The following is a 22,330-nucleotide window of genomic DNA, read 5'->3' on the forward strand; positions in this document are numbered from 1 at the left end:
TTTGACTGAACTTGTTTGATGGCCTTATTCTTTATTGATATGCATTGCTGGTTTGAATTATGATCTTCTCTGAGGATAGCCTGCAACAAAATTCAACACCAACTCTGCACCATGCTTTAGGGAGAAGCAACCAATTGTGAGACCTACTGCTCCAACAAACCAAGGTGTATCAACAGGAGTATCAGCTGAGACCATGGCTGCAGCAACATCAGGAACTGCATCAAGACTTTTTAAGTTCATCCCCACTCCAGGGATTAGGCCTCCTGACAAGAATTGAGTATTTGATATAGTTTAAAAGTTTGGAACTAGGAAGAAAACATAATTTGGACAATAACTTGTGGGCACTGTGTTTATTTTGGTTATCAGATTACTTTCTACGACAACTATGTTGATTAGGGACCTTGTGTTGCCCTTACTTTTGTTATTATATAATTAGATGCTAAGACATGCAACCAGTGATATAGTTGGTTGAATACTCTTTTGGATAACTATATTATTAAGGGCTGTTATGATGATTCCCTTATTCTATTATTATGGTATCATGTCTTAAGTTTCAATTTTCAACAGATGACTTCTTACTTTGTTCAACAAATTTATAATGCCTTATTTTATTACAAAATCATGTATACTACTGCAGTCTTTAAAATTGAATAAACGAACATATAAAAACAAAACCAGCTTAATTATATTTATATTCATTTATCAAAAGTGATCAATAGCAACAAATGCCATACCCTAACCAACTTAACAACCAAGATCACCATGTTTCACAGTATTCCAGAAGTAACATTTGATCTCTCTAAACTACACCACTAAACAGGTTTCTGACTACAATTCCAGCAACAAATGCCAACATAACACATCCAACACTACTGCATCTAATTTGACTAAAATTCAATCTAGCTTTCTTCAAATGAATTTCTAAGCCAACCAATCTTTCCTCTAGCTCCCTAACTTTGTTATCATCTGCAGAAGAATGATCTTCTTTATGATTCTGATTCAGCTTCAAACCTCCGAACAAAAGAGTCTTCGCAGCATCCTCATTGAATGATGCAACATAATCATCAAGCCAATAAAAGTATTTGCAATGAGGTGTTGGAGTCTACAAAATAATATTCTTTATTATGAATCTATTGAAAAACAGAATGAACATAATTTTAATTCTTGATAAACCTACCTTGAAGTATGACCATCAATGAGAAACAAAGTGAACAAAATTTTAAATGTTAATAAACCTACCTTGAAATATGGGCATCGAAAGAATAGTCTGTTTGGGTTCATATCGGTTCCAGACATGAACAAAATTGCATAAATTCCACAATTACACTCTGGGGCAACCCACTTCTTCTTCCACCTTGATCCCACACTCCCAGTAACATTCAAACTCCAACTTGATTCGTTTTCATCTCTCCCACTTCGCCGATTTGATGTCGATCCACGTTCTTCACTATGAACCATGCTGTACTAGGGTTTACAGTCGAACACAGTGATACATTTTCAGAGTATATAGTGAAGTAGCGCAGCATTTGAACCTCCCATCCCACACAAAACGACAGCGTTTTTATTTGGGAGAAAGGGACAGATCGATCCCTGTCCATTTTTAAATTGACAGCTTGGCACTTCAAGGACACTTAGCAGCCAGCTCATCACCGTTAAGTGACACGTATGCTTATTCCGGTTGTTTTCAACGCCGGAAGGCACAGAAGGACCGCTATGTCTCACGGAATGGAAAGACAGGGACCGGAACGTACCTTTTTTTTGGACAGGGATCGCTTTGTCCTTATGAAAATTGGACAGGGACCGGATTGGGTGTTTACTCTTAAAATAATTACGGACAAATTTTAATATAACTTTCCATCATTCACGTTGTCTTTTAACTCCTACTTTTCTGCAGCACCTTAAAAGCACTCTTTTTAACCACACTATATGAACCCTATCATATGATAGGGTATCCTCCAAACTCAAAATACCGATTTTTTCTTTGTTATTTGTTAGTCTTTTTAGTAGATTTTTTCGTGAAACAAAAACATAATAATTCAGAAGAGACCCTTTTAGCAGAATTACGATAACACAGAATATCAACAACAATGAAGAATTTGCAGAAGATTTGGGTGAAATAAGTCTCAATCAGTACCTACCAGAAAAGATTATAATGACCCTTTAGTTGTGAATGTCAAAGGTATATGAAATTTCAATTTTTTTTACGTAATTTTTTGAATTCTAATATTTAGTTTATTTTTTTTATTCAATTTTATATCTATGGGAGAAATTACAACTGGCAAAAGGACGACAATTCAAGTTTGGCATTTGAAAATGGATGAAAAAGACATTATGGAACTTGATGGGCATGGACAAAATCGAGATAATAACGTAAATTTATTGATACGATTTCTGGGTGTAATGGCTCGTAGAGCAACGCGGTAAATTGGAAAGGTCTTTGGTGTTGAAAATGTATGATGTGTGATAAATTTAGAGAAACTGGATGAAACTTTAGAGAAAAAGCTATGAATATGGCAGCTCTGTACAAATTTTTGTTATCAAAGTACAGTGATAAAGTGCCTAGTTTATCCAGTGATATGTTAGACATTTAATTGATATATTTAATAAGTAATAGTTGAAATTTTAAATATATTTAATCTAGAAGGGATTAGAATTTATTTTATTTATGTTTTTTTATTAGTATTTTTTTTTATGGAAAAATGTTAGATATTATATATTTAAAAAGTTTGATTTTTGTTATTAATGTAATATATATAAATATAATTTTAATTTAATAAAATTGTTCAATTAAAGCAAATTAGCACAAATTAGCCCTGAATTGTATGTGAAAAATATAGTGAGTTAGCCACAAAAATAGTGTGATTAAATAATCCAACATTAGCCACAAAAAAAATGTGGCTGAAAAATCCGGCCTACACAAATTAACTACGGATGAAGTGCAGTAGAATTATACTTTTTTATTTAATTATTCTTATTTAGCCACGGCATTATGTGTGGGCAATGATATATAAATCGTGGCTCTTTGAAGGTCTCCACGATGTTTAAAATTGTGGCTAATAACGTTAAAATCGTGGCAAATTGAAAATGCAACCCCCCGATTAGCCACAAATATTCTTTCATGGCCAATATATAGTTGCTACGGTTATCTTAGAGTTTAGCCACAATTTTTTTCGTGGCTAAACCCCTTATTTCTTGTAGTGACTATTTAAATTAGGGAGATTTTTTGATATCTATAAATTTTTGTCTAAATTATCTAAAATAAAAAAAATAAAACCTATTCTTTTTTAAATTTAATAAAAAAAATACCTTCAAACTATTCTAAGGTCACCCACAGATTAAAAAAAATTCCAATATAAAATGCTTGTGCAAGTGCAACAATTAAGAAGGAATTTTCAAAAGGAAGGAAGGAAGACTGCCAAGAATCAGCAAAATCTAATCGAGATATTTATTGCTATAAAATTATAGGGGGATTGGATGATATATAATGTTAGAGTTGCGTTAGGAAGACAATGGATTATTTGTATAATGTGTATAATAGGCTATTGAGTTATAAAATGAACATCTCCCATACTATCTAGAATAATCATCCGAATATTAAAGATAATAAATATCTTTCCAAAAGATTAAACTGATTTTCGAGTTCACTAAGAATCAAATTCAGCTGATGGAAAAAGATAATATTAATGGTTATATCTCTAATACTCTATAAACTTTCATTGTACATATTATACAAATATTACATTAGTTCTTCATATTTTTCCAGTCATGCTAAGTATATAGGAAACTCAATCTTTAATATATCTATATATACTAAAACATAAAATAGATATTAAAAATAAATTAAATTTATATAAAAATATATAATAAATTAATAATTGATTTAGTAGTCAATTTTTAATGTGTACATAATATTTTTTAAATAATTTAAGAGAAATTTTTCACATACAATCGTTTTTTTATACAAATCTTTACAAGTGTATATCCTTCTTCTTTTTGCGCACGTTCTTCTTCCTCTTCCTCTTCTTCTTCTTCTTTTCTTTCGTGTATGTCTTGCCTTCTCTTTCTCCTTCATCAACCATTACTGCACGTTTTCACTGCACCTCCTTCTTCTTCTTCTTGCTGCACGTTCTTCTTCCTCTTCCTCTTCTTCTTCTTTTCTTTCGTTTCTTGCCTTCTCTTTCTCCTTCTTCAACCGTTACTGCACGTTTTCACTGCACCTTCTTCTTCTTCTTGCTGCACGTTCTTCTTCCTCTTCCTTATTCTTTTCTTTCGTTTTTTGCCTTCTCTTTCTCCTTCTTCATTTATGTGCTTTTCTCTCTATTTTCTTTCTTTGTTATTCTCGATTTCCATTGTTTTTTGACATCAAGCTCTGAAATCGTTTTTGAAGAAGAAGAATCAGCAGAAGATGAAGAGGAAAAAGAGAAAGAGCTCTGAATTATGCATAAGGTGTACTTCAACGAATTTTGGGTGTATTTCTTAAATCCGTTGGGTGTAGTTTTTGTAATCCTTTTGGTGTATTTCTGTAATCCTTTGGGTGTGTTCTTACCAGTTCCGGCCGAGGTATAGGTCGCTCCCTTGATAAGGTCGGCGGACTCCTGAGATGCGATCCAGAACCTCGTCCAAGAGAAGGAAGCACGGGGGGTGGGTACCTGCAAAGGCACTCCGACGCTCAAGTCAATAAGAGAATATGTATGAAGACTTTTCTTATGAAAGATTGATTACCTTCTCCCCTCCTTGCTTTTTCTTTTATGCCTGTTTATTACCGAACGTTAGACTTAGGCCGTAACGTTTGGAGAGGTGATTTATTGCTTGTCCGACATTATTGAGCGAGAATGAATGCCGATTATAACCGAAGATCGGTTGTGATAGCGAATACGTTACCGAGCTTATAACTCGTAACCGACCTTACAGCTCATATCACAGCCCCCAAGCTTGGCCTGACTTGGAGGAGACAGGTTGAGCTTTTAATTGGCGAGTTATAGCTCGGTGTGTGGAGCCCCCAGGTCAACGTGTCTCGTTTTACCACTTACTCTTGGTATACGTAGAGGTGGGCAGTAGTTTTCTGATTGGTCATTGGGTGTTGTGTAGTGTAATTATTACTGCTTGGTTCAACTCCCCATGAGGCTTTGTGACCGTTTAGCGTGGCTTTTGAGTTAACGGCCAGGATGTTATTATTGAACTAAAGAGTTGAATTAAAATTAGTGGCTAGGGAAGCTTGTGGTATACTTATGGTTTTTGAGTGGGAGGCAGAAACTTTTATAGCAGAAATGAGTACTAGAGGTCAGTAAAAACTGCTTCTTCTTCTTCCTGTCTATTACTTTTGCTTTCGGTTTCGTTCTTTGAAAATGAGTGATAAAAAGAAAAAATTGTTTCTTGGTTTTGAAAATGATGAAAACTATGGTTGGGTTGATCAGGATGTACACATACGGGCGTCTTTATTTTCTGATATGGAGAGTGTAAATAGGGTAAACTTGGGAAGGATAGTAAGAACTGGCTTTCGGCAAATAAGTGTGGTTCTGTGTGGAGTAAGAAATTCCCTTTTAATGTCGTAGCTGATGAGGTTGTGCAAACTGTGTCGGATATAAATCGGGTGGGAGAGGTTGGAGATGTAGCAGTAGATCAGTTTCTGCAGGTTTGTTATCAAACATTTTTGTGATATTTCGTTCCTCTTTCCATCCCTCTTTTTTTTTTTTGATATTATTTTTGGGGTTTCAGGTGTTAGGTTTCCGACTTGCCAGTATTGGGCGTAGTCAAGAGAAAAAACATAGGAAGCTGGCTTGTGAATATAGCAAAATTACTGAACTGAAAGATCAGTTAGCGGTAAAAGAATCGAACTTGACTGACTTGAAAAAGAAGCTATCTGATGCTGAGACTGATTTGAAGGTTGAAAGAGAATGTCGTGAAAACATTTCTGGCTTATTGAAGAAGAAAGAAATTGATCTACTAGGCTTTACTGACCGAGTTATTGATTTGTCTGCAAAAATTAAAGAGCTTGAAAATAGCAAACAGGGTGATATTTTGGATGCGATTGCTGAAGGGTTTCAGAGGGCTGTGAACCAAGCAAAGCACCTTGCCCCTGATGTGGATTTTTCTGCTATGGATCCCGGAAAGATAGTTCGGGATGGGAAACTTGTGGATGATGAAGAAACTGCTGAGGAGGGTGATGAGAATCTGGCTGACTGACTTTTATTTATGTTCTGTTAAAAGACACTTAGACGTGCTTTCTGTAGTTTGTGTGATTAGGTGTTTTCTGTTTCCTAATCGTTTATTTTGTAGCCTTTTGCTGGCTTAATAACTGATATGTCCGTTTGCGCATCCGTAGTAAAATGATGCGACTTTTTTGCATTGATGGGAATTTTTGTTAATAACTGTTAGCTCATTTCATACTTCAAAGAGAAATAGATGATTACTGAAATTGTGTAAAAAGATTTAGACTTTACTAATAGTACCTGTACAAGGTTATTCAGGTGAACCAGCCTCATTAAAACCTCTATGAGTAAAAACCTTTCGGAAAAAATTCTCAAAGTAGGAAAAAGAGTACTGGTTTCTTTACTAACTGTAATATTGCTTCAAAGAGTTGACGTTCCACGTGCTCGGAATTTTTGTGCCGTCTAATTGTTCCAACTTATAGGCTCCTCGTCCCAGCACTTCATATACTCGGTAGGGACCGTCCCAAGTTGCGGCGAGCTTCCCATGGGAGGAAGGTCGGCGGGCTTGCTCAGTTTTCCTTAAGATTAGATCACCGACGTTGAATGTTCTCGACTGAACCTTTCGTGAATATCGTCGGCTTAGCTGTTGTTGTAGTGCTCGGTGCCGGACGGCTGATGTTTCTCGAATTTCTTCAATTAGGTCAAGCTCTGCCTGCCGAGCTTCATCATGATGCTCAGTTTGGGTTCTGAGGGAACTTTGTGATACTTCCATGGGGATCATTGCTTCGGATCCATAGACTAAGCGGAATGGTGTTTCTTTTGTCGTTGAATGCACTGTAGTGTTGTATGCCCATAGCACTTCTGGCACAAGCTCAGCCCATAATCCCTTTGCGTCGTCAAGTTTCTTTCGTAGTGCCTGAAGGATGACTTTATTAGCGGCCTCCGCTAGACCATTAGATTGTGGGTGCTCCACCGATGAAAAATGCTGCTTTACTTTTAGGTTCTGCAAAAATTCCTTGAAATTATGGTCAGTGAACTGCCGACCATTGTCGGTTACAATGTGGTGTGGTACACCGAATCTACAAATTATGTTTTTCCAAACAAAGCTTATCATTTGGGACGATGTGATTTTTGCCAAAGGTTGTGCTTCAATCCATTTTGAAAAATAATCTATTGCAACCACTAAATATTTCACCTGTCTTGGGGCCGTGGGGAATGGCCCAAGAATGTCCATTCCCCATCTGTTGAATGGCCAGCTTACCTCTGCCTAATGAAGATGTTCTGCCGGCATGTTAATCATCGGTGAGTGTTTCTGACATTTGTCACAGGATCTGACCTTTTGTCTACTATCATCCCATATCGTCGGCCAATAAAAGCCTGCCCGGAGTACCTTTCGTGCTAAGGTCCGAGCACCACAATGTATTCCGCAGATGCCCTCATGGGCCTCTGACAAGACAATATCAGCTTCTTCCCTGTCCAAACATCTTAGCAAAGGTCGAGAATGTCCTCGCCTATAAAGAGTGTTATTCATCAATGTAAAAAAGGAGGCTTGTCGTCTAAATTTATTCTTTTCCTGGATGTCTTCTGGAATAGTACCATGATGAAGATATTGTATGTAAGGTTGTTGCCAACCTTCTTGGTTAATTATGCTTAGGATGTTAGGTATATCAATGCTCGGTCTGCTTAAAGTTGATTGGAAAAGCGTTGAAGTTTGTGTTTGTGTTGTGGCCAATTTTGACAAAATATCGGCTCTGTTGTTCTGTTCCCTAGGTATATGGATGATTTCAACATTTGAAAAATCATGTAATAGCTTTTGGACAATATCAAGGTATTTCAATAATATCTGATCTTTTGTTTGAAAACAATTGTTTACTTGCTGCACAACTAGTAATGAATCACAGTGAATCTTTAGAATTTTGACATGTAAATCTTTAGCTAACCTGAGCCCGGCAATCAGGGCTTCATATTCGGCCTGGTTGTTGCTTGCTTTGAACGAGAATTTGAGAGAGTGCTCGACTATTATGCCATCCGAGCTTTCAAGTAGTATGCCTGCACCTGCCCCCTGAGGATTCGAAGCCCCATCAACAAATAAGGTCCACCTTTGGTCTTTATTGTCGGGGTCTGAGGACGTAAGTTCGGCGACGAAGTCTGCTAAGTATTGAGATTTGATCGACCCTCTAGGCTGATACTGAATGTCAAACTCGGACATCTCTATGGACCACTTAACTAACCGTCCTGCTAACTCAGGTTTAGAAAGTATCTGCCGAAGTGGGTGGGATGTCCGGACGATGATCGTGTGGCTCGTGACTTGCTCACAAAATATACTGGCTACTGGTCCTTGTTGCTTTCTGTAATAAGAACAGAACTAATAGTCACATCAGTTACAGATAAGTATAGATATAATGGTTCACCGAGCTTTGGTTTTTGCAAAACAGGTGGTTTAGATAGAAACTGTTTTAAGTTTGAGAATGCCTCTTCACATTGTTGATTCCAAGAAAAGTGTTTTGTTGTTTTCTTTAAGCATTGAAAAAAGTTAAAGGATTTGGCTGCCAAACACGGCAGGAATCTGGATAGTGCAGCCAGGCGGCCTGTTAGCCGTTGAACTTCTTTTACTGTAGTGGGACTGTGCATGTCGAGAATAGCTTTGCATTTCTCTGGATTAGCCTCTATTCCTCGGCTTGTCAGAATGAACCCGAGGAATTTTCCTCCTCGAACGCCAAAGGCGCATTTTTCAGGATTTAACCTCATATTGTATTTTCTGACTTGTGCAAATATTTCATCAAGGTCATCGATATGTGCGTGGCCGACCTTTGTTTTGACGACCATGTCGTCCACATAGACCTCGAGGTTCCTGCCTATCTGCTGCTCAAAGACTTTATTCATTAATCTTTGATATGTTGCACCTGCATTCTTTAAACCAAAGGGCATGACATTATAGCAATAATTACCATATTCAGTTATGAAAGCTGTTTTTTCCTGGTCTGATGGATGCATAAAGATCTGGTTGTAACCAGAATATGCATCCATGAAACTCAGTGTACCGTAACCGCATGAGTTATCTACTAAGTTGTCTATGCAGGGTAGGGGATAAGCATCTTTGGGACATGCTTTATTTAAATCAGTGAAATCGACGCACATGCGCCATTTACCATTGTGTTTTTTTACCATAACGATGTTAGCCAACCATGTCGTGAATCTGAGTTCTCGTATGAACTGAGCATCGATGAGCTTTTTGACCTCTGTCATTGAGGCTTCTCTCTTTTCAGCTCCGATGTTCCGCTTTTTCTGAGAAACTGGTCGGGCTGTTGGGTTGACTGCTAATCTGTGTGTTATTACTGATGGGCTAATTCCCGGCATATCCCCTGAGGTCCAAGCAAATAGGTCGGTATTCTGACGTAAGAATGTTGTTAGCTTTTCCCTCGCGTCTTTGTCCATTGAGGCTCCGATAAAGGTGAATTTCGCTTGATCGTCAGTCAAGGTGACCCTTATTAGATCTTCGTTTGGTATGGGGCGCTCTTGAAAGTCGGCTCTTGGATCCAGCTCGGCTAAGGCTGGCTGCTCTGATTGTATAGAATTGATACGAACTTCGGTAGTTTTTCTTGTAGGCTTTAGGCTTATATTGTAGCAGCGCCGAGCTTCATGTAAATCACTGTGGATAGTTGCGATGATGTTGTCCTGCACAGGAAACTTGACACAAAGGTGAAATGTTGAGACTATTGCAGTGAATTTATTCAGAAATGGCCTTCCTAATATAGCATTATAAGGACTGAAACAATCAACCACCAGATATTGGATGTCTTGTGTTTTAGATAAAGGGTGCTCTCCGAGGGTGGTTTGTAACCATACCGATCCCATCACAGGGACTCGCTCTCCCGAGAAACCAACTAGTTCTCTCGAGTATTGCTGTAAAATGTTAGTGCTCAGTTTCATCTTTTGAAATGTGCTAAAGAAAAGGATATCAGCGCTACTTCCTGGATCAAGTAGTACTTTTTTTACTATAAGGTCGGCCAGCTGGATAGAAATAACCACCGGATCATCATAATTGGTGTAAGTAGCATTGAGATCGGCGTGTCCGAAGGTCAGCTCGGGGACGTCCTGCACCGGGGTGGGGTTATGAGAAGTATCCTCAACTGCTAACATGGCCCTGTAGGTTCTTTTTCTAGCCGAGCTTGAATGGCCACCACAAGCATAGCCCCCAGAAATGCAATTGATCACCCCTCGAGGGTGAATAGGAGCTTTATCCTTGTCTTTTGATGATGGACCTGTTGGTGGTTGTTCGGAGCTCGATGTTGCTCTCTTTTGCATATGTCCTGCAATAAACTTGTCAAGATGCCCTTGCCGTGCCAAGCGCTCCAATAAATCTTTGGCAATGACACACTCGTCGGTCGTGTGGCCATGCTTCTGGTGAAAACTGCAGTATCGGGTTTTGTCCACGTTTTTTGCTTCTGGATAGGTGCCTGCCTTTCGAGGGGGTTTGATCAATTTAGAGTTCAGTATCTCCTTGATTATATCATCCCGCTTTGTATTAAACTGGGTGTAAGATTCATATCGCGGGACGGGCTTGAAGCTCTTCTTGTTGTCACGTGGCCTTTCATCATCCTTTACGGCCGACTTGTCTGCCTTTCGTGCCTGGCGGAGCTCTTCAATATCAATCTGTCCCTTGGCTTTCTCTCGAAACTCTGCCAAGGTTTTTGGTTTGGCTACGGCGATGGTCTCCTGGAACTTTCCTGGACGCAGGCCGCTCTTAATGGCGTGCAGGTGAACTTCAGGATGAAGGTCAGGGATCTGCATGGCCACTTTTGTAAATCGAGTTATATAATCTTTCAAGCTTTCTTGTGGTCCCTGTTTAATAGTCGTCAGGTAGTCTGAGTCGTGGAGGTATATTGCGGATGCTGCAAAATGATCTTCAAATTGACTGGCCAGCTCCTGAAAACGGGATATCGAATCTGCAGGCAAAGAACAAAACCAGTCAAGTGCAGGACCGTCTAAAAAAGATGGAAAACATCGACAAAGAATTGGATCGGATGCACCGTTAACAATCATAATAGATCGGAACTTCTTGACGTGTTGCTTTGGGTTACCCAATCCGTCATATGGCACTAAGGTTGTCGGAAGGGTGAATTGTCTGGGGAGTTGAAAGTTCATTATATCTGCTGTAAATGGTCCTGCCGAGTTGTCAGGTTGTTCTTCCTCATTATCAGGCTGAGTTTCTTCGTTCCGTCGGTTTTCTTCATTATTGCTTTGCGGTGTCTCAGAAACATGAGTTCGCTCGTTGTTCTCATGATCATTATTGTGATGTTCTAAGCGAGCTTGTTCCAGCTGCGCGATTTGGTTTTGCATTCTCTGATTGTCCTCCGCCATTCGCTGATTTGCTTGTTGAAGCTCGGTCACCATCCTTAGAAGCTCGGATGGAGTGGGTGGGGGGACGTCAGCCATAGGGGTATGTGGAGATTTCGGGGCTTAGTTCAAATGACGTTTCGAACCTTCGGGCCCCACGGTGGGCGCCAAATGTTCTTACCAGTTCCGGCCGAGGTATAGGTCGCTCCCTTGATAAGGTCGGCGGACTCCTGAGATGCGATCCAGAACCTCGTCCAAGAGAAGGAAGCACGGGGGGTGGGTACCTGCAAAGGCACTCCGACGCTCAAGTCAATAAGAGAATATGTATGAAGACTTTTCTTATGAAAGATTGATTACCTTCTCCCCTCCTTGCTTTTTCTTTTATGCCTGTTTATTACCGAACGTTAGACTTAGGCCGTAACGTTTGGAGAAGTGATTTATTGCTTGTCCGACATTATTGAGCGAGAATGAATGCCGATTATAACCGAAGATCGGTTGTGATAGCGAATACGTTACCGAGCTTATAACTCGTAACCGACCTTACAGCTCATATCAGGGTGTATTTCTATAATTGTTTGGGTGAATTCCTGTAACCGCTTGGGTGTATTTCTGCAATCCTTTGGGTGTATTTCTGTAATCATTTGGGTGTATTTTAAATTTGGCAAGAAACTCGTTTTCATGAAAGAAGAAGAAGAAGAGTCATTTATAATGTATGTTGAGTAGCGCGTTTTGGAAATAGGAAGTTGTTGAATAACGTGCGTTTATTTACTCTTGAATGTGGGAATGTAATGCGTGTTATTTATTGGGCTTGTACCAACTTATAAGCCGAAAAGACTTGTATGTGTAGCACACCTCATAATTTAAACCATCTTGTAGTATATATTGCCTTTTGCAAAAGAAAAAAAATAAAAAATAATAAATGTAGACCACATATTACCTTCATATAAGAAATATGCCATATATATAAATTACTTTGTAAGTAATAGATATAAATTCAATTAATATTATTTTACATATTTAGATAGAGTCGGTCACAACTCCGATTGTGATATATTTATTATTTAATTTGTAGATGTGTGAAGTTTATTGTAAAAATATATGAAAATATAATTTTATAAACTTTGTATGTAATAATTTCCTGGAAAGGAAAGGGTAAGATATTTCTAAACAGATACTTGATGGTTTTGGTAGTCTATTGCATATTGTAGCAAGCAGAGAGATTTGATTTGACCATCCCCATGGGAATCCCTAGTGTGTATGCCTCACACCTTTGTTGACAAAGTCATGATATGTATATATATACATATGGAATGGAAGCAGCGGCCTCTCTCCAACAACATATATTTATTTATCATTTTATTTCCATAAATAAAATAATTTGGCCCCATATGAGAACATAAAGAGGAGAGTCTCATCATCCCGAAAAAGCTAGAAGAAGAAGTTGAATTCATCGATCTGATCTATCAGTGATAGGCATGGAGAATAATAATAACAACAAACAGAACTCATCCTCTAAGCTAAGGAGCAAGATCTTGAAGATACTACCAAAAGCGGCGGCAGCAGTTCACGTGACATTCCAGAACCCTCCATTCAGCCCCGGCAGAGATCATCACAATCACAATCACAACACAGGTTCCTCATCAGGAAGCAGCAAGCTCAAACCACCACCATTCTCTGGGCCCATAATGATTCCAGATGAAGCCAGAAGAAAGCCTAAGCATGGTGGCATCGATACACAAGAACCCACCTCACCCAAAGTCTCCTGCATAGGACAGATCAAGAACAAGAAGAAACGGATCATCAACAAACATAACAGTAACAGTAACACCGACACCACGACCAAGAAGGAGGGTTCAAACAGGTTCCAGAGGATGTTCTTCCACACTGGCAAACCAAAAACAGGGCTCAAAAAATCTTCTGCTATTCCTGCTCCTTCTTCAAAGTCATCTTACTTGCTTGCTCAAGAGAATAATAATGCACTACCGATTGGTCACATGCGGCGCTTTGCCAGTAGCCGCGAAACGTTCTCTAATTTTGATTGGAAGGCTCAGATTGCGCCTGAGGACATCAATCACAGGGATTGCTACTCTGAGGATGACAGACCCGCCGCCGGGAGTGACGTCGAAGATGAACACGATGAAGAAGAAGAGGTTGTTATCCCTTTCTCAGCACCTATTGGTGGCAGAGGTGGCTGCAATGGCGATTTTGGTGGCAGAGGTGTTCATCATGAGATTGTGGATAATTTGAATTTGCAGCCACGGAAAGAGATTAATCTGTGGAAGAGAAGAACCATGGCACCACCTAGGCCTCTTCAGCTCAAGCCAGTGCTCACGGCCAAGTGATTATTATTTTTCTTTTTCCCCCTTTCATTTCGGCTAAAGCTTGTAGATTTGTTCTTTTCTTCTTTATTTTTCCTGTTTGTTCTTATTCTTAATTTCTTATTATGATTAGTATTATTATTGTTTACACTTTGTTGGATCATGTATTGATTCCAAACAACTGCAAGTAATAGATTTAGGTACAAACTAAATAAACGAATATTATTGTCCTTGTTCATGTGGCGGCTTCATGAGTCGCTAAGAGGCATGCACACGGCACTCCTACCACTCAGCCAATATAATACCTACATACTTTTCAGAACATTGAATAAACAAACAATGCAAATTTGCATGACCATACCAGAATATTGTGATTCTTGATATCTTTTCCCTCTCCTTTTTTTTTCCCTCAATAACGTCACTAGTTTAATTAAGGATAAAACAATTTGAGTTTCGCCTCGTTCGGATTAATTAAGAATATCCTTGGGACCGCTCCGCGCTTGCTTAAAAGGAAGTGCTTAATTAGTTCATGGATCCAAGATGCCTTCAAAAGTCATCGATCAAAGGAAGATATTATATTAACTACAGTCTACAGATTACGTATGTCTCACTTTCACCTCATCAATTTATCTAATAAACCGCTGATGTATATATATATTATACTGTAGTAGTATTTAAAATGCATAATTATTTAGCAAATTAAGTCAACATTTCAGACTATTGGAAAGAAATATAATAGTATGCATATTTTTTTTTCCTGTCAGGGTATATAGATTGCACTTTGATAGAAGGAATTGAATCTTGCACATGTAAGAATTTTTTATTTTTAATATTGGAGTAGGGATGGTGTTTTTTTTTTTAAATATGAATTGTTAGGGTGTTATTTTTAAATGTGGAGCCAGTTAATTAGAGAAGTAAAAATCAAATCGTTCGATTTATTAGAAGTACAGAAATTAGACTGTCCGATTTTTAGATGTATACAAATCGAATCGTCTGATTTGTATTTTAAAAAAATAAAAAATTTGAAATAAAAAAATTAGACCCTCTGATTTATGTACTTTCTACATTTTTTTAAAAATACCAAAAATTTCACTACTTTTACTTCTATAATAAAAAAATAGCCCACATGTACATGTTTAAAGCATTTAAAAGATGCACACACATACATGAAAGATAATTTAATTTATTTATGAACTGCCCTAGATAACTAACTAACTTGTTATCAATTAATAATTCTAATTTTTTTACATTATTATTAATTAGTGATTATTTAAATTTTATTTTTTAAAAATATAAAAATAATAATTATTAATTACAATTGTTTAAAATTAGATTTTTTTTTTGTGATAAATTTTAAATAAATTAAGTATCACCTTTTAAATACCATAACAAAAATTTTATATACATATATCAAAAATATTATTTATATATTAAAATTAGCTACTATATATTTATATATATAAATATATATACAGTTTTAGTATATACCTATCATTGTTATATATATATATATAGAGAGAGAGAGAAAGAGAAAAATAATAGAAGATTATTAAAATTTATTATTTTTGCTTTAATCTAATAATCTGTCAACGTATTTTATCTTATACTTTAAATATTAATAATTAAAATTAATTGAAGGCCAAAACAAAAAATTCTGATGCCTTCTAGTATTTTCGTATATACTTTTCCATATATACAGCGTTCGTCAAATTTGTACGCTAATGTATGGTAATCTGAAAGCAATAGGGGGTTGGTGAGGCGTAGATAGCATTTTGGGTGGTGTGTATAACTCTTAATAATACAATAAGGAAGGGTTCCACTGAATTGAAGTTACATTTTGGCTGAAGAGTAAAATTGTTTGGGTTTATTTGAAGCATAATGCTTTTCCATATAAATAATTGGGAGAAATGAAAGTAGGCAGGTAGGTAGCATTAGTAAGTGACACGCACACCTTGGTAGCGGAGAATCTCGCCAATGAGCTCTCCCTTGCCAGAACCAACATAGCGGCCACGAATGACGCCGTCTCTGATGAAGAGGAAGGTGGGGACCTCGACGACGTCCATGTCCCTGAGGAACTGCATGCAGCTTTCATTCTCGTCGCCGTTCATCCTGGCGAAGACGACGGAATCGGCCATTTGCCTGGAGAGCTTGAGGACGGTGGGGTAGACCTTGACGCAGGGGCCGCAGTGCTTGAGGCCCACGTCCAGCACCACCAGCTTGTGCCCTTCCTTGTTCTCCTCTATCAGGTTCTCCACGTCCTCCCTGCTGTGCAGCTGCACCACTGCTGAATGGCTGTCCCCGTAGTATAGCACATCCCCTACCAGCCTCTCCGGTCCAATACCTGCATCGTATGAATTTCAAACTGAATTCACAATTCTATTGTCCTTCAACTAACTCTCAAATTATTTATTCATCTAAATAGTTGACATTTGGAACTCATATATTCCCAAGGGTTATAACTACATACTAGCTAGGTAGGTCAATCTTAACTAAATACAGTGAGGGAGTGAGAGTTAGAAAGCCAGACCTTCCTCTTCGTGGATCTTCTCCATGCTCTTGTAGAAGCTGAAGTGAGGCACTTTGTCGATTTTCTCTCTTTTGCAGAGGTCGCGGGTCTTGTCGGACTCGTCACCCATCACGAGAAGGAACTCAACGTCGTTGCATTGCCTGCTAAGGTCCACCATGAAAGGGTATATCTGGCTGCTCTCCAGGCTGTCACTCGATGCGTATTCTACCACCACCAGCCTGTTCTTCGCCGCTCTAAGCGCGTCGTCGAACTCCTCAATGCTATGAACCTTCTGAACTCTCTCCTCGCTTGCTTTTTTCGCCCCTGATGCTGCTGATGATGTGGCTCTTGTAATCACCCGGCTCTGTTGCCAACCAGAACCACAAGAAGAAGATTGTGCTTGTGTGCTCAGAAATTGTAGAGAAGAAAGTGGAAGCAGCTTATTGGGGTGGCTTGAAAGGGAGACGGAGAGAGATGCAGGGGACTTGAATATGAAACTGTTGGTGATGGTAGCCATCTTTTTGAGGAAGAAAGAGAGAACAGAGCAGAGGAGTGAGTAATAGATAGATTAGGAAAGAGCAAGGGAATCAACTAAGAAGATCAGGGTCATGATATTCATATCCCCTCGCTTCAATTGTGGTGCATATTGTCCACACGTTCCCAGCTCCCTCCTAACTCTATTTCAATTTTATCTTTTTCCCTCTTCCAATCAATTTTCGTGTATATGGCGGGGCATTAATGATTGGCCAGGAGAGTATAAGGTTAAGTGAAGTTTAATCCTTGAAAACAAAAGTTATTACAGGTGGCAGAAATGAAACCATCCTAGAGGTGGATTTTTTATATTTGAAGTAGATATAGATACACGTGTGGGAATTCTTTTTCGACAAATAAGAGTCAATCAAGCCACCCGGGATCTAAGTTAAGTGGTTGAAATTAATCATGAATATACAGATTTTTGACATGCTTCATTTCTGTGCACATCTATATATACTTCTTTTTCGATCAACTTCAGTGGAGGAAGATCTTTAATTTGTATTTGCAACTTGCTAACTGACAATTTGCATGCTGATTTTTCTCGTTGGAAAATACACAACGCACTAATCTGACTAATCTCTTTCTCACAATATCCAATGCTGCAACCTAATACGAAGACTAGACTCATATGGTCATACACTACACTAAAAAATTCTATATTCCACTTTTGAGGTTTGAACTCTGGTGCAGTTTAACGAGAGACCTACAAATTCTCTCTTTATACTAAATTGGAGTCAGTGAAAAAAAAATTGGATGGTGTCAATTGTGATTTTTTATTTTTTATTGTTTTCTTTTCATATTTAATTTTGGTCTTACTTATAAAATTAATAATAAAAGATCACAGTTCATTTCTTCAAATGTTAAAAAAACTGAAAAAGATCTATTTCCTACCAAATCTCAATTGAGTAATTTATTTTTCGGCGGCACATAACCATACTATGAATTTCATTAAAGATATAATTCATAGAAAGGATACAAAAGTCTGATAATCGTCTCTTGGGAGAAGAATATAAAGCCCAGCGAAGCCCAATTAGAAGCTTTGAAGTCAATTATGTTTGGGCTAATATAGCGGTTCGCCAATGCACTGTATATTCAGGGTTATAAAACAATGTTGTCACAACCAAAAATATGAAACTATGTTGTCCTATTGACAATCTATTAGATCTGCATGAATATTTGATTCGTTTGGATAATTTTATAGTGTATTGCTGAGATGCCAAATTTACCTCATGTATTTTATAACTTTGAGTAATGAAACTCAACTATTTAAAAAATAAAAAACAAAAGAAAGAACTAAGTTGACTTGTTAGGACTCCAAAAATTAAATGAATTGTTTGTGAGAAAACAAAATTAATTTTGATAACTAAGCAACTTGATTTGAATTAAAAAATATAAATCTTTGCAACTTGATTTGATTTAAAAGAATATAAATTTTAAGAAAGGATTATAATTACATTGTGATGAATTTAAAATAAATTTAAATTAAAAAAAATAAAAACTCTGAGAAGCTAGTTAAATGGTTAAAAAATAGTAATGCATAGTCTAATATTTCAACTTACTTTTATATATATATTACTAGAAAGTTTATTAGTTCCAAGTTTAACTAATCAAAGGTTAAAAATTAATTAATTTGTCAAATAATTCAACTTGAGATTATCAACCTATAAGTTACAATTATGAAATATTTGAGTTGATAATACCATAAGTGTCATATTTACTATGTAATTTTACTATGTATGAATTAGCATATATAGGTGATTTTGTTAGTCTAATTCAGGATAATAGCAGTAACAATATAGTGAGTATTATTTTTTTATATATTGTGTCTCGTATACTAAGTCATTAGCCATTCTTTTACTTAAAAAAAATTAATTTTATATTTTTTATATTGATCCTTACAGGTGAATTTTATTATACCTTCTTTAAAATAAAGGATAAATTACTCCTTGATATATATATATATTAAAAGTGATTTATCATATGAGTTTTATGAAAGGGATCTAAGAGATCTTTATGAATGCAATTAATGCACTTAAGAGAGTTTATGGTCCTTAATGATAGAAGTCATAAAAATATTTAGAAAGATTTTTGAGATCCTCAAGTCATAAACACAGTTAAAGATATTATTGTTGATGATGTCAAATACAAATTTCAAGGGATGATAGATTCGGATCCTCATGAGATTAAAGATATTGTTGTCGATGAAATGAAGATCAAGTCGAATTCAATTGCAGACAATATGATTTGCAAGATGAGGTGACAATTATACACAAGAATTTAACCATTTTCATGGGACAAAAATTTTGCGAATAGTGAACTCCAAAGATGTTATCACCATATAGAAGAGGGTGGAGGAGGCGCAGTGGGTGTACGCTGAGTTAGTTGGAAAGGAGTTGCGCCTATGTAGCAGGGATTCTCCCAGAGACGTTGTTAGATAAAATATTAGAGAGGGCAAAAAATATTTATACAATGAAATAAAACTAAAATAAAATTTTAAGGAATTCTCCGTACCTCGATAGCACAAATATTACCACATATAACGAGTTGAATACATACTTGTACCGTATTAATAGGTTTGTGAGTTCACCGTAAAAAAAATTTTCGGGCGATGACGGCCACCACTACCACCATAGACTGGTGGTGCTAAACTAAATTTAAATAATCACGAGAAAAAAAAGTAGAGAACATATACCTAATTATTATGGTTAACATTCCACTTAATTATAATTATAAACACTATATATATTACAGAAATAATTTATCCTTTATTTTAGAGAGGGTATGGTAGCATTCACATCTTTATATTTTGAGTCCAGTGTTTATACAATTTAATTTGGCATTTGAATGTAATTAAAATTTGATTTCAAATAAAATATCACAGATTATCAATTTGTATCTCTTTAAAAATATTTGATTAGAGTAGACTTTGTGCCTAGTTAAAAATTTAATTTAAAATAGAATGGCATAAGTTTTAGGTTTGGTTAAGCGGAAAAAGTTTTTTTGCTTTGAGGCGACTGTATACTTTCAGGTTTGAGAAATCTCCAGAAGCCAGGAGCGCAATTGGAGCTAAAGTTATGAGTTACGAGTACATGTAATATAAGGTGTCTGGAATTGTGATTTGCATTAATTGGTTGGGCATGATGATAGATAATAAAGTAAAAAAGAGCAAAAGCAGTTGCTGTTTAATAAGCAGTTTTGTGGAGATGAAGGACCTCGTTCCAGGACTGACGGGTGGAGATGTCGTTCCACCACCTGGAGACGTTGTCCCTTTGGGTGAAGAGTGGGGCCCTGTCGGTGCCGGTGACCAAGTAGTGGGCGTTGGGAAGGTGGGAGAGGTCAGCGAGGGAGAAGTCATCGCCCGCCAGGAAACGAGTCTGAGAGAGCCTCTTCTCATAGACGTCAAGCACCTTGGCAAGCTTCTCTTCGTTCTGCCTAATCACTCCTTGGTCTTGCTTCAGCTTCATCCTTGGGGCAAATGCCAGCTGGAACACCAGCGCTGAGCTTGGGGGGTTGAAGCTCTGCCCCTCCGCCTCCACCCACTGATCTATGGATGCCTTCGCCAATGGGTCCGTTCCGTACAATCCCTTGTTCCCCCTCTCCGCGTATTTCTCACATACATACCGGCATATTGCTCTTGACTCTGTCTTTCAACAAACCAACCCCTTTATAATATGAACAAAGACTGCAGCAAAAGGAACACAAGTTGTTTATAAGGAATTACTTACCGAAGAGGGAGATGTTGCCGTCTTGAAATACAGGGACTTGGCCAAAAGGCTGTGAAATGAATGCAGGTGTTGGTGTATATCGAGAAACATTAGAAGAAAACGATGATGTTGGAAGAGGCAGAGCTCACCTGAAGGGACAGAAATTCAGGTCTCTTATGTTCTCCTTTCGACATATCCACCGGAATCACCTCAAACTGCACATCCTTCTCGATCAGACAGGCCAGCACCCTTGACACCGCCGTCGACAGGGTTGGTCCGTACACTTTCACTGCTGCCATTGCCTTTTCTGCTCCCCTCTGTTTTTCCTCCTCCTCTTTTTAGCTCGATCTTTCTTTATCTCTCTCTTGTTCGTTGCTTGGTTCTGCTGCTTTCTTTATCCTCATTCCTATCGCATTACTAAACACCAATGGCTAGGTAAAGCGCCTTTTTGGGGCCCCTAGGCTACACTTGTCACAAAATATCAATCCATCAGTATAGTGTAATCTTTATAAAACTTATCTGCATCTCATTCCATTCCACATTCCATTTAACACCTCCACATTTGTTATCATATTTATTTCATTTCATTTCATTTTTTCGTCTTAAAAAAATATAAAAAAAAGAACTAAAAACAGCTTTTTTTTTTAATGTGATAAACAGTGTTTGATTAAAACTTAGATGAACAATTACAAGTTCTACATCTTTTTGTTACTTACCCTGATACAAAATAAATAAATAAAAAAATTTAAACCGAATAAAAAAATATATTAAAATTAAAAAGAATAAATTAAAATTAAATACAAAGTGAATTATTCAGTTTTTTATTTAATTTTTTGATATAACAAAAAAAGACTCATTAACCTCACTTGTTCATTATACCATCCTTTTATCATCAAATTAAAAAGTATTTTGACATTTTTCTATCTCTATATTACAATTACACTAGTTAATAAGATATTTATAACTTCTTATTAGTTTAAAATAAAAAATTATAAACTCGCAAACATAAAGTCTAATTTAGTAACTAAATAAACAAAATTAAAATATATTAATTAAATTAAACATAACTTTTAAATAATTCTCGAACTCTTCATATCATGAATATTTGAAACACGTATTATTCTCCTCTTATTCAAAAAAGATTCGTCTTCAAATCTTTTAGTTAAAAAAAATTATATATAAAAGAGACAAAAACAAAAAAATAATTCACTTATTCTTTTTTTTTTTGATATTGTATGTTTTTTTTTAATAATAAAACAAATAAGAACGACAAAAACAATAACAACACACAAACAAAAAAATAAGGATGATAAAAACACAATAAAGGACGGTAAAGACACTGAAACGCTTTTTTTAGGACACAACAAAAAAAATATAAATTAATAAAAATTAATTTAATACCTGAAACCATAATTGATACTAAATAATATAAAAAAATAAACAAAATAAAATATTTTAACTGAATAAAAAGGATACATTAAAATTGAAAGAAATTGATTGAAATTTAATATAAAGGAAATTATTTAACTTTTTTTTAATTTCTTGATAGAATAAAAAGAAGAATTCTTCAACCTAATTTGTTCACACTATAGTTTAAAAATTAGATAGAAGGTAATCACTCAACCATTTATCCAATTTTCAGATATAACAAGAGAATGATTAACTCAAATTTCATTTGTTCACGTCATGATTTCATCACAAAATTAAAAAGTATTTTAACACTATTTTAATCTCTTTATATTACAATTATAATAATTAATAAAGTATTTATAATTTTTTATT

At 36.5% G+C, this 22,330-nt stretch overlaps 5 protein-coding genes across 5 annotated transcripts; 1 reads left to right on the forward strand and 4 right to left on the reverse strand.

The window, feature by feature from the left end:
* Positions 1 to 742: 742 nt before the first annotated feature.
* On the reverse strand, positions 743 to 1,652 carry LOC127748340 (uncharacterized). The gene is made up of 2 exons (XM_052262651.1): positions 1,240 to 1,652; positions 743 to 1,102 (listed from the first exon to the last, which is right to left on the reverse strand). Exons 1-2 carry the CDS (start codon positions 1,456 to 1,458, stop codon positions 800 to 802), a joined length of 522 nt encoding a protein of 173 aa, XP_052118611.1. The 5' UTR covers positions 1,459 to 1,652; the 3' UTR covers positions 743 to 799.
* Positions 1,653 to 8,477: 6,825 nt separating this feature from the next.
* On the reverse strand, positions 8,478 to 12,339 carry LOC110272963 (uncharacterized). Its single transcript, XM_021125755.2, has one exon. It carries the CDS (start codon positions 11,583 to 11,585, stop codon positions 8,478 to 8,480), a length of 3,108 nt encoding a protein of 1,035 aa, XP_020981414.1. The 5' UTR covers positions 11,586 to 12,339.
* A 261-nt stretch (positions 12,340 to 12,600) lies between these two features.
* LOC107493228 (uncharacterized protein At1g76070) lies at positions 12,601 to 13,954 on the forward strand. The gene has a single exon (XM_016114319.3). The coding sequence runs from the start codon at positions 12,962 to 12,964 to the stop codon at positions 13,826 to 13,828; it is 867 nt and encodes a 288-aa protein (XP_015969805.1). The 5' UTR covers positions 12,601 to 12,961; the 3' UTR covers positions 13,829 to 13,954.
* Positions 13,955 to 15,603: 1,649 nt separating this feature from the next.
* On the reverse strand, positions 15,604 to 16,978 carry LOC107493227 (thioredoxin-like protein CDSP32, chloroplastic). Its single transcript, XM_016114317.3, has 2 exons — positions 16,332 to 16,978; positions 15,604 to 16,145 (listed from the first exon to the last, which is right to left on the reverse strand). Exons 1-2 carry the CDS (start codon positions 16,825 to 16,827, stop codon positions 15,736 to 15,738), a joined length of 906 nt encoding a protein of 301 aa, XP_015969803.1. The 5' UTR covers positions 16,828 to 16,978; the 3' UTR covers positions 15,604 to 15,735.
* Positions 16,979 to 19,946: 2,968 nt separating this feature from the next.
* LOC107493226 (glutathione S-transferase) lies at positions 19,947 to 21,024 on the reverse strand. Its single transcript, XM_016114316.3, has 3 exons — positions 20,698 to 21,024; positions 20,570 to 20,618; positions 19,947 to 20,484 (listed from the first exon to the last, which is right to left on the reverse strand). The coding sequence occupies exons 1-3, from the start codon at positions 20,845 to 20,847 to the stop codon at positions 20,027 to 20,029; spliced, it is 657 nt and encodes a 218-aa protein (XP_015969802.1). The 5' UTR covers positions 20,848 to 21,024; the 3' UTR covers positions 19,947 to 20,026.
* Positions 21,025 to 22,330: the final 1,306 nt, after the last annotated feature.

The sequence above is a fragment of the Arachis duranensis genome, chromosome 6 (genome assembly GCF_000817695.3).
Source record: "Arachis duranensis cultivar V14167 chromosome 6, aradu.V14167.gnm2.J7QH, whole genome shotgun sequence".
Lineage (NCBI taxonomy): Eukaryota > Viridiplantae > Streptophyta > Magnoliopsida > Fabales > Fabaceae > Arachis > Arachis duranensis.

Coding starts and splice junctions, on each gene's coding strand:
- LOC127748340 (XM_052262651.1), bottom strand. CDS start 1,458: ATGGTTCATAGTGAAGAACGTGGATCGACATCAAATCGGCGAAGTGGG. Junction 1,103..1,239: donor TTCGATGCCCATATTTCAAG/GTAGGTTTATTA, acceptor ATTATTTTGTAG/ACTCCAACACCTCATTGCAA.
- LOC107493227 (XM_016114317.3), bottom strand. CDS start 16,827: ATGGCTACCATCACCAACAGTTTCATATTCAAGTCCCCTGCATCTCTC. Junction 16,146..16,331: donor GAAGATCCACGAAGAGGAAG/GTCTGGCTTTCT, acceptor CATACGATGCAG/GTATTGGACCGGAGAGGCTG.
- LOC107493226 (XM_016114316.3), bottom strand. CDS start 20,847: ATGGCAGCAGTGAAAGTGTACGGACCAACCCTGTCGACGGCGGTGTCA. Junction 20,619..20,697: donor CTGAATTTCTGTCCCTTCAG/GTGAGCTCTGCC, acceptor TTCATTTCACAG/CCTTTTGGCCAAGTCCCTGT. Junction 20,485..20,569: donor CGGCAACATCTCCCTCTTCG/GTAAGTAATTCC, acceptor GTTGAAAGACAG/AGTCAAGAGCAATATGCCGG.
- LOC110272963 (XM_021125755.2), bottom strand. CDS start 11,585: ATGGCTGACGTCCCCCCACCCACTCCATCCGAGCTTCTAAGGATGGTG.
- LOC107493228 (XM_016114319.3), top strand. CDS start 12,962: ATGGAGAATAATAATAACAACAAACAGAACTCATCCTCTAAGCTAAGG.